The 13674-nt window shown below is 51.0% G+C and overlaps 1 protein-coding gene across 5 annotated transcripts in view; it reads left to right on the top strand.

The window, feature by feature from the left end:
* NPHP4 (nephrocystin 4) overlaps nt 1-13674 on the top strand; it is a 111719-nt gene that overhangs the window by 71986 nt on the left and 26059 nt on the right. For all 5 annotated transcript variants that reach the window (XM_043573632.1, XM_043573635.1, XM_043573633.1 and 2 more), the window contains one exon: nt 12794-12954. In XM_043573632.1, the coding sequence (XP_043429567.1) occupies nt 12794-12954 (161 nt within the window). The remainder of the gene's footprint in view (nt 1-12793; nt 12955-13674) is intronic.

Raw genomic sequence — 13674 nt, 5'->3', positions numbered from 1 at the left:
AAGAAGGGTTTTTGTTTTGTTTTGTTTTGTTTTGTTTTTGAGGATGATAACATTTTTAAAGGTTTTCTCAGGTACGTTTCCCTGGACGGACGTTGCAGTGGCGTCGCTCTCGTGTCTGTCCGCGGTCCCCCTGCCGTCCCCAGTCTCTGCTTCCGATTTATTTGTTGAAGTAGCCACGTTGCTTGTCCCGTGGAGCTCCCCTCAGTCTGCACTGGGGTTTTGCTTCCCAATGATGACATTTAGAATGTCCCTCTCTGTCCCTGTTTTTTCTGTACATTGGGAGTGAGATCTATGTGCGTGGCCAGAGGCATGTTTTTGTTTTGGGCCGGAATTCTCTGGGGCCGGGGTTGCATTCACTACGTCTGGCAGCTGCATAGGGCCCGGTCGCTTCTGTCTGTGCCGTGTCGGTGGCCACCAGGTCCGTTGCTGATGGCCGGATAATTATGCTCAGGGTTTAAGTGGTGGCATTCTCCTTCTGGAACCCCTCTTCATTTGTCAGCTGGAATGCCTCCATGAAGAGAAACTTTCTGAGGTACAGTTCACGTAGGAAAGGCAGAATAATGCTCAGTTCTTCCCTTTTATTTACTAATTTTCACAATAATTAGCCAGTTCCCTAGCATCCTTCGAGAGTGGGGCCAAAGTTTGTTTCTGGTATCATTATAAACCAGTGGATTTAAACTGCAGTAGACCAAAACAGATCAAAAGTGTTGTTTTTCTTGATGGCCAGTCACATGGTAAGGGGCAGAGCTGGGTACCTTGTGTCTCTTAAGTAGAAAGGGCAGGTGGAAAACGATGTGTTAAAATGCTAATCAAATGAGGGTAGTTTAACGACATTAGCACAGACAAAAGAGGCAAAAGGCAAATGCGGTGCTAGGGATAAAGAAACCTATGAAATATAATCGAGGGAATAATCACTAAGAAAATAAATAATTCTGTATCTGTTGAACTTCCAGAAAACATAGCCTCAAAATATAAAAGAAAAATTGATACACTTTATGCAGAAATTGACAAACCTGCAGTCACAGAAGATTGGACCGACCTGTGTCAGTGAGTTGACATATCAGGCAGAAAATAATGGGGGAAATTGTAAAATACAGTCTAAAAAGATGATCTTACAAAACCTGCAGGACCAGTTTAGAGAATATGTGTTCTTTTCAAGCATACTTTGAGACTTATGGAAACTGATCATTCACAGACATGTGTGTATGTTTTAGGCCATCACGCAGGCATCACCTTGTACCAGGAGACTCAGTATCCGATCTAATGGTATGGCATTCTCTGACCGAAACGCTGCAGATCAGAAATCAACCATTCCCTCACCCAAAAAAGGCTCTGAACTGCCGGGTTTTTTGTTTTTTTAATTTTAAAATATATTTGTAATTATTCCATAGGTTAATGAAGAAATAAAAATAGACATGACTATTTATTTACTTATTTATTTATTTTTAAATGTTTTTATATTTATATTCGAGAGAGAGAGCAAGCCAGAGGGGGGCAGAGGGAGAGGGAGACAGAGGATCTGAAGTATGCTCTATGTTTAGAGTGCAGAGCCTTGTGTGGGGCTTGAACTCACAAACCGTGAGACCATGATCGGAGTCAAAGTTGGATGCTTAACCAACTGAGTCACCCAGGTGCCCCAGGGGAAATTTACAGCTTTATTTTTTTTTTTTATTTTTTTTTTAAATTTTCTTTTTTTTTTTTTTTTTGAACGTTTATTTATTTTTGGGACAGAGAGAGACAGAGCATGAACGGGGGAGGGGCAGAGAGAGAGGGAGACACAGAATCAGAAACAGGCTCCAGGCTCTGAGCCATCAGCCCAGAGCCTGACGCGGGGCTCGAACTCACGGACCGCGAGATCGTGACCTGGCTGAAGTCAGACGCTTAACCGACTGCGCCACCCAGGCGCCCCGGAAATTTACAGCTTTAAATGCTTGTATTGGGGAAGAAGAAAGCATTTTTTAAAATGCCGATCTAATTGTTCAACTCATGAAGTTTGGGGAAAAACCAGAACAAATCCAATAAAAGTGGAGGGAGAGAAATTTGAAAATAAGCATAAATGCTTAGAAAACAGCAGACAGGGTCAGCCAAGTTGCTGGGCCGGGGGGTGGGGGGAGGTCACAAGGTCAGAATCGGTCGAGAGGGTCAGAGCTGTTGCAGGCGTTGGTGGGTCCGAGAGCCGGGCGTCTTGCTGGTGGTCCTCTCCATCCGATGGGCTTTGCTGCCGGCAGAGGTAGCTGCACAGCTGACGCCAGCCACGGACCCCAGGGCAGAGCCCTCGCCCCCTGCTTGTCTGAGGCCCCTGGCATCCTCTCTCCCTGCAGGCAAGTCTGAAAAGACAGAGGGGAAGGGGGTGCAGCTCAGGTCTGCTCCTTCTCCAAATCCCTCCGGCTGATGAGCTGTCCTTGGCCTGGGGAGGAGCCTGCACTGGGCAGAGGGTGGGCGCAGGAGGTCTCTCTGCTTGGAAGCATGTGGGCCAGGAAAGGACCTTTGCCACATTCCCAGGTTTTGTTCTCTCAGCTCCCTGGGTTTCCCAGCCTTCTTGGGACCACTTCTCCCGAACCGACTGCCTTCTCTTTGCCCATCCTCCCGGGACCATTGGTGGACAGTTGAGCTCATGTCCCCAGAAGGCTCTGAGATGGATCAGAATAGTGCATTGATTTCAAGGCTCCCATGCACCTGTTGCCGAGAACATGTCTCCTCTTCCATTTCCTGTTTTGAGCCCCATCTGGCCACGTTATCTAGGGCAGCTCCCGGAGGTTCTGCGGTGAGGTTAAAGGGATAGTGTTTAGGCGATTCCGTACAGAAGGCCTGATTGGAATATAAACTCCTTTACCGTATGAATTTCTCAGAGAGAAATTAGTTCAAAAATTAAATTTCCTGGGGTGCCTGGGTGGCTCAGTCGGGTAAGTGTCCAACTTTTGGTTTTGGCTCGGGTCATTATCTCACAGTTCATGAGTTTGAGCCCCCATCGGGCCCTGCTCTGATGGTGCAGAGCCTGCTTGGGATTCTGTCTCTCTCGTTCTCTCTCTGCCCCTCCCGTACTTGTGCTGTTTCACCCACAAAATAACATAAAACTTTAAAAAAACTTAAAAAAAAAGAAATTTCCTTGCAAGTTGAGGTCCAAAGAAGTTAAACTCCAAAATCAAAATTTGTCATTATGAATCAGAATTCAAAGTCCAGAATTCTTAAGTTCAAGTCCAAAAAAAAGAAGTTCCTTTCTGTGTCTTACCCAGCTGACGTAGCCAATGTTGCCCCTGCCTGGGCGGGTCTGGGCTCCCTCCAGCAGCTCCAGCTTGGGGTCCTTCTTCGCGGCCTAGCACCTAGCCTCTCTTGAGCCTTACTTAGGATATGTTTTCTTCTGTTGTTGAGACAGAACATGTGTGTAACAAAGCGTTCAGTTGCACCAGCCTTTGAAAATTAATAGGTTTTATTTCTTAGAGAAGTTTTAGTTTTATGGAGGAACTGAGCTGGTCGTCCAGAGTTCCCAAATACCTGCTGCTCCCAGAGTCTCCCCAGTTAGCAGCCATTCGTATCAGGTGCGGACGTTTGTCACAGTCGATGGACGAGTGTTGACGCTTTGTTGTTAACTAAAGCTCAGAGTTCGCACGAAGGCTTGCTCCTGGTGGTGTACATTCTGCGGGTTTTGACAAACACAGAACATCTAGATCCCCGTACAGTATCGTGCAGAATAACTTCACCCCTCACATATGCCCTGTGCTCCACGTCTTCAACCCTCCCTCTCCCCGCCCCCTTCCCCCCTCCCCACCACTGATCTTTCTCCTGTCCCCATGGTCTCCCGTTTCCAGGGTGTTGTATGCTTGGAATTGTGTAGGACGTAGCCTTCTCGGACTGGCTTCTTTCACTTAGTAGTATGCATTTAAGATTCCTCCATCACTTCTTGGGGCTCGGTAGCTCATTTCTTTTTAGCGCTGCGTCCCGTTCCATTGTCTGGAGGGACCACCGTGTATTTCTCCGTTCCCCTACTGAAGGGCATGTTGACGGCTTCCAGTTTTTGCCTTTTGCTGTTGAAGGACTGTCTTTCCGAGTGGCTGCACCGTGTTGCGTCCCCGCCAGCCACGAGCGCGGGCCTGCTCCACGCCCTCTCGGCATTGGCGTTGTCGGTGTTGTGGGTTTTAGCCGTTCTCACACGTACACGTTGGTATCTCGCTGCCGGTTGGCTTGCGTTTCCCCTATGGCGTGCGATGGGGAGCCTGTCCGCAAAGAGTGACTTGCCACGTGCCCGTCTCTCTGGGGAGGTGTCTGCCCGTTCCTTTTGCGTATTTGTAGACTATGTTTTCTTATTGTTTGTTTTAAGAGTTCCTTGTTTATTTTGCACCAAAGACCGTCATCAGATATATGTTTTGCGGATGTTTTCTCTGCGCCTGCGGCTCCCCTTGTTCGTGGTCTCACCAGTGTCTTTGGGAAGGCAGACGTTTTTGATTTGAATGGAGTCCGGTTTATCAGTTATTTCTGTCATGGGTGCCTTGTGTCTTTGGTATTAGAGCGAAAAACCTGTCGCCACACCCAAGGTCACCTGGATTTGTGTCCCCTGTCTTCCCGGGTACCAGAGTTTTGCGTTTCAAGTTTAGGTCTGTGATCCGTTTTGAGTTAATGTTTATAAACGTTGTAGTGTTCACAAAGTGAACACCGCTGTGGACCACCAGCCCAGCCACCCTGATAGGACTGCAGACCGGTACCTGGGCCTCCCCCGCCCCCCCCCCCCCCATCCTTGGCTTCCCCAGGGGTGAACGCCCCTCAGAGTCTGTCACTGTAGACCAGCGCACCTGTGGTTTTGGACTGGAGCCGGATCATGTTGTGCGTGCCCTTCTGAGTCTCACTTCTGCTGGACGTGTCCGCGAAGTCCATCCAGGTTGCCGCGTGGAGCGGTGGTTCGGCCTTTATCTTGGCTGTATGGAAATTCTTCCTCTGAGTATTCCACACCATTTATCCATTCGGTTGCCCACAGACATGTGACTTGTTTCCGGCTTTTGCGTCTTCTTTGGGTGCGTATGTATGCGTGTGCACTGGTGTTGGGTGTGCACCCACGAGTGAAACTGCTCTAGGGCACACGTGGTCATCTTTAGTCGATTTGCCAAGCAGTTTTCCCCAATGCCCATCCATTAGAGTAGATTTGATCCAGCGGGAGACGTGGCAGCCTCCCGGGCAGACGTTTCCGGAACCCACGGCCCTGGACCTGGTGGCTGCCCCAGGCTCCCGTTTCTCAGTGTTCCGGCTCGTGAGGAGAATTGTGTTTTGTTGCCTCCTTTCCTCAGGACAGAGCTCCCTTGCCGACTGCTGTCCCTGTTCTTTTCAGGAGGGCTCAGCCGTTTGTGGTCCTATCCTCCCGCACACATGCGACGCCTTCTTCCCCTTATTTCCTTTGCTTTCTGGCCTGGAGTTGGGCGTCTCTAACACGTTCCTCCCGATGTCTAGGCCAGTGGGACCTTTCTTAGCACGGGAGCTGGAGTCCTTGAGCTCTGGGTCAGCCGGGAGCCCCCTGGTCTGGAGAACTCTCGTGCTGGCGTTTGCCAGCCCCGCTCTGGGCCCATTGGGTGCTGCCTCTTCCTTGGTGGCTCTTCTGTGTCCTGTGCCTTCTCCGCGTACAATCTCACGTCCCCACCTACCAAAACCGTGTCTGTGTACTGTGACACGCTTGCGTTCGCTGTTTATCTGTTTCCCTCGATCATTTGAAAGCCAGTATCAGGGGAGGTGACACTTCACCTCTAAACACAGTGTCAGGCTTTACTGAGAAATGGTTCCACCGTTGTCCTGGAATGGACAGGAGTCTCACTGCCCCGTCCCCGTTTTCCCTCATAACGTTTGTTGTGGCTGCTTTTTCTCTGTGACACGCAGTCTGGGACCTGTGTGATATTGGGGGTCACCTCCTTAACGTCCTTTCCTCTGGAATAGTCCCCTGCCTTCTCTTTCCGGCGACAGTGGCTGTTTGAAGGGCCCAGGCGAGTGGTCCTGGAGAACATCCCTCATTCTGCGTGCATGTGATGGTTTCCACACACTGTTACTGACCCTGGCCCTCGGTAGGTCTTGCGCACGGAGGGTCAGGGCTTACGCGCTCCGTCAGGGTCTGGATGTGGCACCAGCGTTCCACGTGCCTCATGTGACATCCCATCTGCAGTCTCGAGGTCAGGGCTCATGGTGAGGGTGCTGGTTTGGTCCCTTGGGTGAGGCACCGCCCCACATGCCTCTGGGGGAAGGGAGGTGGCTCCCCTTGGCACTCAGCACGGAGTTCTCAGGCCATTCTTGGGCTCCACGTGAGTATCCACCCAACAACCTTCACCCACTCTTCTAACATCCTTGGTGGAGCTTTGCCTGGGTCAAGTCTTTCACTGGAATTTTGTCGGGGCGCCTGGTGGCTCACTGAGTTAAGCGTCCCGACTCTTGGTTTCTGCTCAGGTCATGCTGTCATGGTTCATGCGATCGAGCCCCAAATTGGGCTCCACGCTGACAGCGTGGAGCCTGCTTGGGACTCTCTTTCTCTCTCCGCCTCTTTTCTGCTCATGCATACTCGCTCACTCTCTCTCAAAAATAAATAAATAAACTTGAGTTGGAATCTTGTAAGTGGTAGTTTTTCTGATTTTATCATTTGGTTTCCCTCCATTAACTGACATTCTTCTATTAGCGAAAAATTTTTCCTTATCAACCAAGGGTGAACTACATATACATCCTCCAAAACAGAACAAAAGCTTGATACTTTCCCTTGAATTTCCAGTTTGCAGAGTAAGAAGTTGTAACAGCTACCCCAGTAGGGACAGTCCACAGTTGATATATGTCCTGTCCGTGTTTTTGTTTTGTTTTTAGAACATCACTCTGATATTTATTCAGTGTGTTAAATTCATCGTTACTACTTTTTTTGTTGTTGTTGTTTATTTTTGAGTGAGAGAGGCAGGATGTGAGTGGGGGAGGGGCAGAGAGAGAGAGGGAGACACAGAATCCGAAGCAGGCTCCAGGCTCTGAGCTGTCAGCACAGAGCCCGACATGGGGCTTGAACCCACAGACCCTCAGATCATGACCTGAGCCAAAGTTGGAGGCTTAACCACCTGAGCCACCCAGGCATCCCCAGTCGTTACTACTTTCTGATGCTCAGGCTTCCCTATGTTTGGCCGGTAGGAGACCTCCCAGTGGGCCAGGAGCCCTGACGCAGCCTCGCTTTCTGGAACGGCCCCATGTCCTGGGCTCCCCATGTGCCTTCTCTGCCTCCGACCTGGACCAGCTGCTTCTCCTGTGTGGGGCACGCTTAGAGACCCAGGGCTGGGGTGCTTTTGATTCTGGGTCGCATTGCTTCTAAGCCTTTCCCTGGGTAGAGCTGGAGAGTATATTATAGCATGAGTTCACACTGGTATTCCTCATTGAGATTTAGTTTTTTCCTCAAAGGAATTTATTTGTATCTTTTTATACTGGGAATCGTGTTTCCTGACAATGTATTTACTTACTTTGCCTTACAATTTCTATCATGTATTTTCAGAATTATATTGCTACTGGGGCACCTCGGTGGCTCAGTCAGTTGGGCGTCTGACTTCGGCTCAGGTCATGATCTCATGGTTCGTGAATTTGAGCTCTGCGTTGGGCTCTGTGCTGACAGCTAGGAGCCTGGAGCTGCTTCGGATTCTGTGTCTCCCTCTCTCTCTGCTTCTCTCTCTCTCTCTGCTTCTCTCTCTCTCTCTCTCAAAAAATAAGTAATAAACATTAAAAAAAAAAGAAGAATTACATTGCTACTGTTAATGCTAAGGGCACAATCACTGAGTGGAGGGCTCAGATTTCTGGCCTTCTCCCTTCCTGGGCCACGTCCCGCTGAGGACAGACCTGGAGACGATTCTGGGGAGCTGGTACCAATTTGGTATTCAGTCAGATTCATTGGTTTTCATTTGTTTTTAATTTTATGTTGGAATATTTACATGGCTCAAAATATAAACCCCTTGTCCTCTCCAGACCATCCACACCCCACTCAGCCTCCTAGAGGTAACCAGCCTTTTAGTTTCCAGCTTCTCCTTCTGTTTTTGTTTGTTTTAAAAAGTAAGCAACGATATTTCTATTTCTCCTTGTTTCTTTGTTCAACAGGTAGCATAGCAAATAACACTCTTTCTCACTTGCTTTTTTCAGTTCACCTTACACCCCGAACCTGACTCCACACGGAGCCCCTGTGCGCTGGTTTCCACGCCGCATCGAACTGCTCTGGGCGCCTGCCCTGTGCTTCACTCGGCCTGGTCTCCTGCTGAGGGACACTCTGACTGGTGCCAGGGCTTTGCCTTTCAGAGAAGGTGGCAATTAGTAACCGGGGTCAACGTGTTCTCTGCGCCTGGCGCTGTGTGTTTAGGGTGCGTTGGCAAGCTGTCAGGTTACAGATGTGCCAGCACCCGCCCCCCACCGGGTTAGCCCCTCCCACTGGGTTACCCACGCTCCCTGCCCCCCCCACCGGCTTAACCCATGACCTTCCTGTGATTCACTGGCAGTGCCTGGGGCTGCCTCTTTCCTCAGGGTCTTGCCCACAAAATGGGTTGTTTACCTTTGGGAGTTTTACAGTCTGATCTTGTGAGATGGATCTTTGTGAAGTTTTAATTTGCATTTCTGTTATAACGAGTGAAGTGGAGTGTCTTTTAGATTTGTCCTTGTCTGCAAACTTCTATTCCTATCTTTTTCCATTTCTCTCCCTGAGTTTTTGTCCGTTCTGTCCTGTTTTGGGAACTCTGTTTATTAGGGGGATTAACTGTTGCCTGTGACGTCAGTTGCAGATACGTTCTCCTGCTTTGTCTTTACTTTGCTTCTGGTGGGTTTTCCAAAGTAAAGTTTTGTTTTCGTCCTGTCTAATGTGCCAGTCTTCCTTTGTATTGCTTCTGAGTTTTCCCGAGTCCTGGATATGAGGGCGTCCTCCTCGCCAGCTCGTAGAGAGAAGCACACGTTTTCTTGGAGGGTTTGTAGGTTTCATATTTCACATGAGATTTCTGGTTTATTTGCAGTTTATTCTATTGTTTGATCGGAGATAGGGATCCAATTTTATCTTTTTTCAAATGTCTCTCCTTTTGACCCAGTGCTGTTTATTAAAAAGGACATCTTTTTTTTTTTCAGGGACTTGAGGGCCACCCCTATCACATACCAACATTTTTTTATTAAGTGGGTTTATTTCTGGATTTTATATTTTGCTCCATTGGACCAGAGGTTGGCAAACTGATTTCTGTTAAGGACCAGATAGTAAATATTTTAGACTTTCTGGGTTACATATGTTCCCTCTGGAATCTTCTTTTTTTTTCTTTTCTTTTCTTTTCTTTTCTTTTTTTTTTTTTTTTAACAACTCTTTAAAAAGATGAAAGCCATTCTTAGCTCCCAGCTAGATCGGCCTGTGGGCTGTGGTTTGTCAGACTCTGCATTAGATTATCTGACCACGAAAGGCAGGCATGCTATTTGGTGAGAGGTGCTACTTGGCTGTGCTTTGTATTTATAGCAGCCCCGCCCCTCCCCGTCCCCCACCTCTCTGTATATTCTGGCTGGGCTGGTTTTCCAAATGAACTTGTTAGACCCTTTTTAGGGGTTCTGGGGAATCCATAGGTTAACATGAAGAGAACGGCCCTCATGGGGCAGGAGCAGACTTGCCTGGCACAGGGACATTTCCTCACTTGCTCATTTCTATTTACCCGTCTTTCCAAAGACTCAGAAGTGTACCTCATGGTGGGTTTTGCTGTTTATTTGTTTTCAAACCAACGAAATCTTACCTTTATCTTTATTACTTTTTTTGGGGGGGAGGCGGGTGTTCTTTACTGTTGTTTTACTAATTTGAGTTATTTAACTCATTTATTTTAATTCTGTCTTTATGGATGCAGAGTATTCAGGGCTATGAATTTTCCTTTGGTTGCTGCATTATGTTTTGGTGATTCAGATAAGTAGAATTTTCATTCTTTTCTAGAAAATCTATTTCAATTTTGTTTCCCCTTTGACATTGAATTATTTAAAAGTAAGTTGTAAATTTGTTTTTAAAAGTTGTTTCCAGGGGCGCCTGGGTGGCGCAGTCGGTTAAGCGTCCGACTTCAGCCAGGTCACGATCTCGCGGTCTGTGAGTTCGAGCCCCGCGTCAGGGTCTGGGCTGATGGCTCGGAACCTGGAGCCTGTTTCCGATGCTGTGTCTCCCTCTCTCTCTGCCCCTCCCCCGTTCATGCTCTGTCTCTCTCTGTCCCAAAAATAAATTAAAAAAAAAAAAAAAAGTTGTTTCCAATTTCTGGTTTGTTGTATTGTGATCAGAGAATATTATTTGTAATATTTTTACCTTATGGAGTATAGTTAGGTTTTCTTTGTGGCCTAACACATAATTAACTTTTATTAACGTCCCAAATACATTCGAAAGATGTACTCTGTTGTTGGGGAGCAGTGTCGTACGTATATGCACACGCTCCACCTCAGGGATTAGCTGGTCTGATCTTTCATATCCTTATTTATTGTGGACTTGACCTGCCTTGAAAACAAAGTGATTAGTTGTTCTCTACTATTATTATGTTTTTATCTGTTTCTCCTTGTGTCTCTAGATTTTTGCATTGTCATTTGGTGCCTAGATATTCCTAGCTGCTGTATGTTCATTGGTGATTGTAGACTGTAGTCTTAGAACGTGCCTGTCATCTGTGGGAGTTGTGGATGCCTTCACGGAGCAGGGGTGTTTGTGAGTCAGGAAGGAGGGGCAGAGGCTGAGGACCATCCAGCCAGAGGAAGAGCCTCTGCGACACTTGGACACAGGGGTGTGGCTGGACTGAGGCTCAGGAAGGAGCCCGGGGGTGGGGGTGGGGGCCTGGGGCTCAGTGTTTGTGAGGGCGGAGAGGGAGGTAAGCTTGGGAGCCTGAGCGGACCCTGGGGAGGTGCCACTGCCCCTGGGGTCTGTCTTGGTTAAGTAGATGGTCAGCAGCATCGCAGACTTCTGAGGGTGGTGGAGATGGCACAGGGCTCTCTTTGTGGATGCTGTGGCAGTGATGTGGGATGGACCAGAGGGAGCGGAGGCCTCAGGGGAGGCCGCCGAGGAGCCGGTCGTTTGAGCCGGACAGAGTGAAGGGACCCAAGCCTGCGGGGGGCGGGGGAACTGGGCGGCTCCCGCATGAGAGCCCTGAGGCCGGGCCCAGACCCCCACAGGCCTCCTCCAGGTGCTCAGCACACCATCAGCTCTGGACTCAGTGTGTTGTCCTGAGACCGTGAGCTCCATCAGTCTGGGACCCGTTTGTCCTCTTCTCCCGTGTGATCCCCACTCGGTGTTTGGTGCGTGGTGGGGGGGCCCCAGTTATTATGTTGCATCAAGAAGACCGGGCAGCTGATAGGAGGTAGCGATGGGGAGGGGGAAGGAGCCAGCCTCGCAGGCTGGGAAGGAGCGTCCAGGGTCCAGCGGGGACATTGGCGAGCAAGTAGAACCCGGGTGGAGAGTCTGGGCCTGGGGGACCCTGGGGTGGAGCATGGAGCCCCCAGGGCCAGGTGTCTATGGGTGTCGTTTGGGAAGTTGGGCCACAGGGTTCAGATCTGTTCTGCCTCTTTGTGTCAGAAGTCGGACCGGCGTGGAAGCCGGTGCCTGAGCTGTTCCTTCTCCGCAGCGCAGGTGCACCTGGCAGGTGGAGCTGTGGCATCGGTGCCTTGAGCTGGGGCTGGGCTGGTCACAGGTCTTTGTTCCAGTGTCCACCATGCCTCTGAGGAGCCACCCATTATGGAGGGGTATCCAGAGAGCACCGGATGTCTCAGCTGGCTGGTGGCACTGGGGCAGGGGTGGTGGGTGTCCTTGGCCTCCATTCAGCCTGTGATTCCGTCTGGTCACTGGAGATGTGATGCTCGGGACTGGCCTGCACGGTGTCATGGCCGGCCCTCCCTGAGCCTTTGTCCTGACTCCTAACTGCTCCCCCGCTCCAGGAGGTGCCCCTGTGACCTCCCTCGCTGTGGCCGGTGCCAGGCCGTTGGCAGCTGGTCCCGGCTCTGTATCCCTTGGGCCCGTGCGAGGCCCTCCGCCCCCAACAGCTCTCAGCCCCCAGTGCTGTGTCCTGTCCCGACCGGCTTCCCTCCTTCCACAGGGAGCACTGTCCTGGTCCTGAGAGCAGACGGGGCGTTACTGTGTGGGCCCCCCTGGGGTGGGGAGAGGACCCTGGAACCCGTTCCCCCTGCTGAGTAAACACGTGGCCCTTCCTCCTGAGACTTAGTACTGGGCTCACCAGGGGCTCCGTGAGCGTGTTTCCCGGCGCTGCAGCTCGCTGTCTCTGCCGACGTAGAACGGATGGTGTTGCCGCTTCGAGAGGCTGAAGGCCTGGGCTGCCGTCTGCTCCCTTGTCAGTAATAAGCCTGGCGGCCGGGACAGCCCCGAGAAGGCCCCGTGCTGGGGCGGAGGCTGGGCCTCGCGAGCCCCGTGTGCTCAGCTCGACCTCAGCGCGAGCTCCCACGGCTGTCTGCCGGCCCCGCTCTGACAAGCAGACGCAGACCACGGACTGTGATGCTCCTTAAACTCTGCACACGGAATCACGGCCTCCCCCCGCAGCCCCACCGGGACGCCTGTCCCCGTTCGGGAGGGACTGTTCCACGAGGGTTCGGTGAAAACCCTAAATCGTGTTTTGGGAGGAGTTCATTGTATGTATTGGGAAGAAATGCAGACTTCCGGACACGACTCTTTGTTTTATAAATTTGGATATTTTATGACGTTTTTGATTAATGTGTTTATTAAACTGTAGTTACGACGGAAGCAGAAATTAGTGATCGTGACCAGAGCAGAAATCTCTTCAAAGTGTGAAGATGATACATGGCTCTAATTACCTGTGGACTCATTTCGGGCCTCTTTGCACAGGCTCTCCTGGCTTTCAGCTCAAGTTCCTGGCGGAGCCTGGATTCCTGAGGCCCGGAGAGCAGAGTCGGTTCAGCCACTACCTGGCCGCACAGGCCCTCCAGGTGGACGTCTGGGATGGAGACTCTCTGCTCCTCGTTGGATCTGCAGCCGTCCCGATGAAGGTGGCTGCGCTCTGCAGGCCGAGCCCGGCCCGGGTGGGGTGGCCCTTCTGGGAGGCTCCGCCCGCTCGGTGGTCATCATCCGGTGCGGTGCGGGACTGGGGTCTGACTTCTTTGTTCACAAATCCTGTCCCGCCCCAAGGAGAAGGTTTTCACGGGGTCTCAGCTGTGCAACACCAGGTTCTATTTTCTCAGCCATCGGTCCACTCCCCCCAAAACTGACCCCTGGTTAGGTCACCTCCCGCCCCCTAGACGTGAGGATGCGCCTTCCCCGTGGGCAGCAGCCTGGACTGCGGGAGTCCCCCCTTCAGCCCGGAGGTAGGAGCTGGGGCACCAAGTGGAGTGTGCCAAGATCACCTGGTGCCTGCTCTCGGTTACTCGAGTCGTGCTTTCCTCACTGTAATGGAACCTGATTCTGTCTCTAAGCTTTCCCTCCTCCTCGTATACTAAGACCTGTGTCCATGGGTGAATTTAAGGCTCTTCCCCAGAGTTGCCCCCAGAGGGTCAGCGTAGTTGCACTGTGCTCCTGGGCCAGGGACTGAGGACACGACGTCCCCACGGTGGCATGGAGGTGCGAGAGGACACGTTTCCACATCTGCAGCCCCCCTGGCTCTGAGAGTCACCCACTAGCTGACCTCCTTCCAGATTCAGCCTCGGGGGCCCTCGGTTCCCCCCCCACCCCCCACTGTGAGCCCTGCCCCTGCAGCAGCCCAGTCACTCCTT

The sequence above is a fragment of the Prionailurus bengalensis genome, chromosome C1, assembly GCF_016509475.1.
Source record: "Prionailurus bengalensis isolate Pbe53 chromosome C1, Fcat_Pben_1.1_paternal_pri, whole genome shotgun sequence".
NCBI lineage: Eukaryota > Metazoa > Chordata > Mammalia > Carnivora > Felidae > Prionailurus > Prionailurus bengalensis.
Note: the sequence above shows the minus strand (reverse complement) of the source record. Positions and strands in the feature narration are given on the sequence as shown.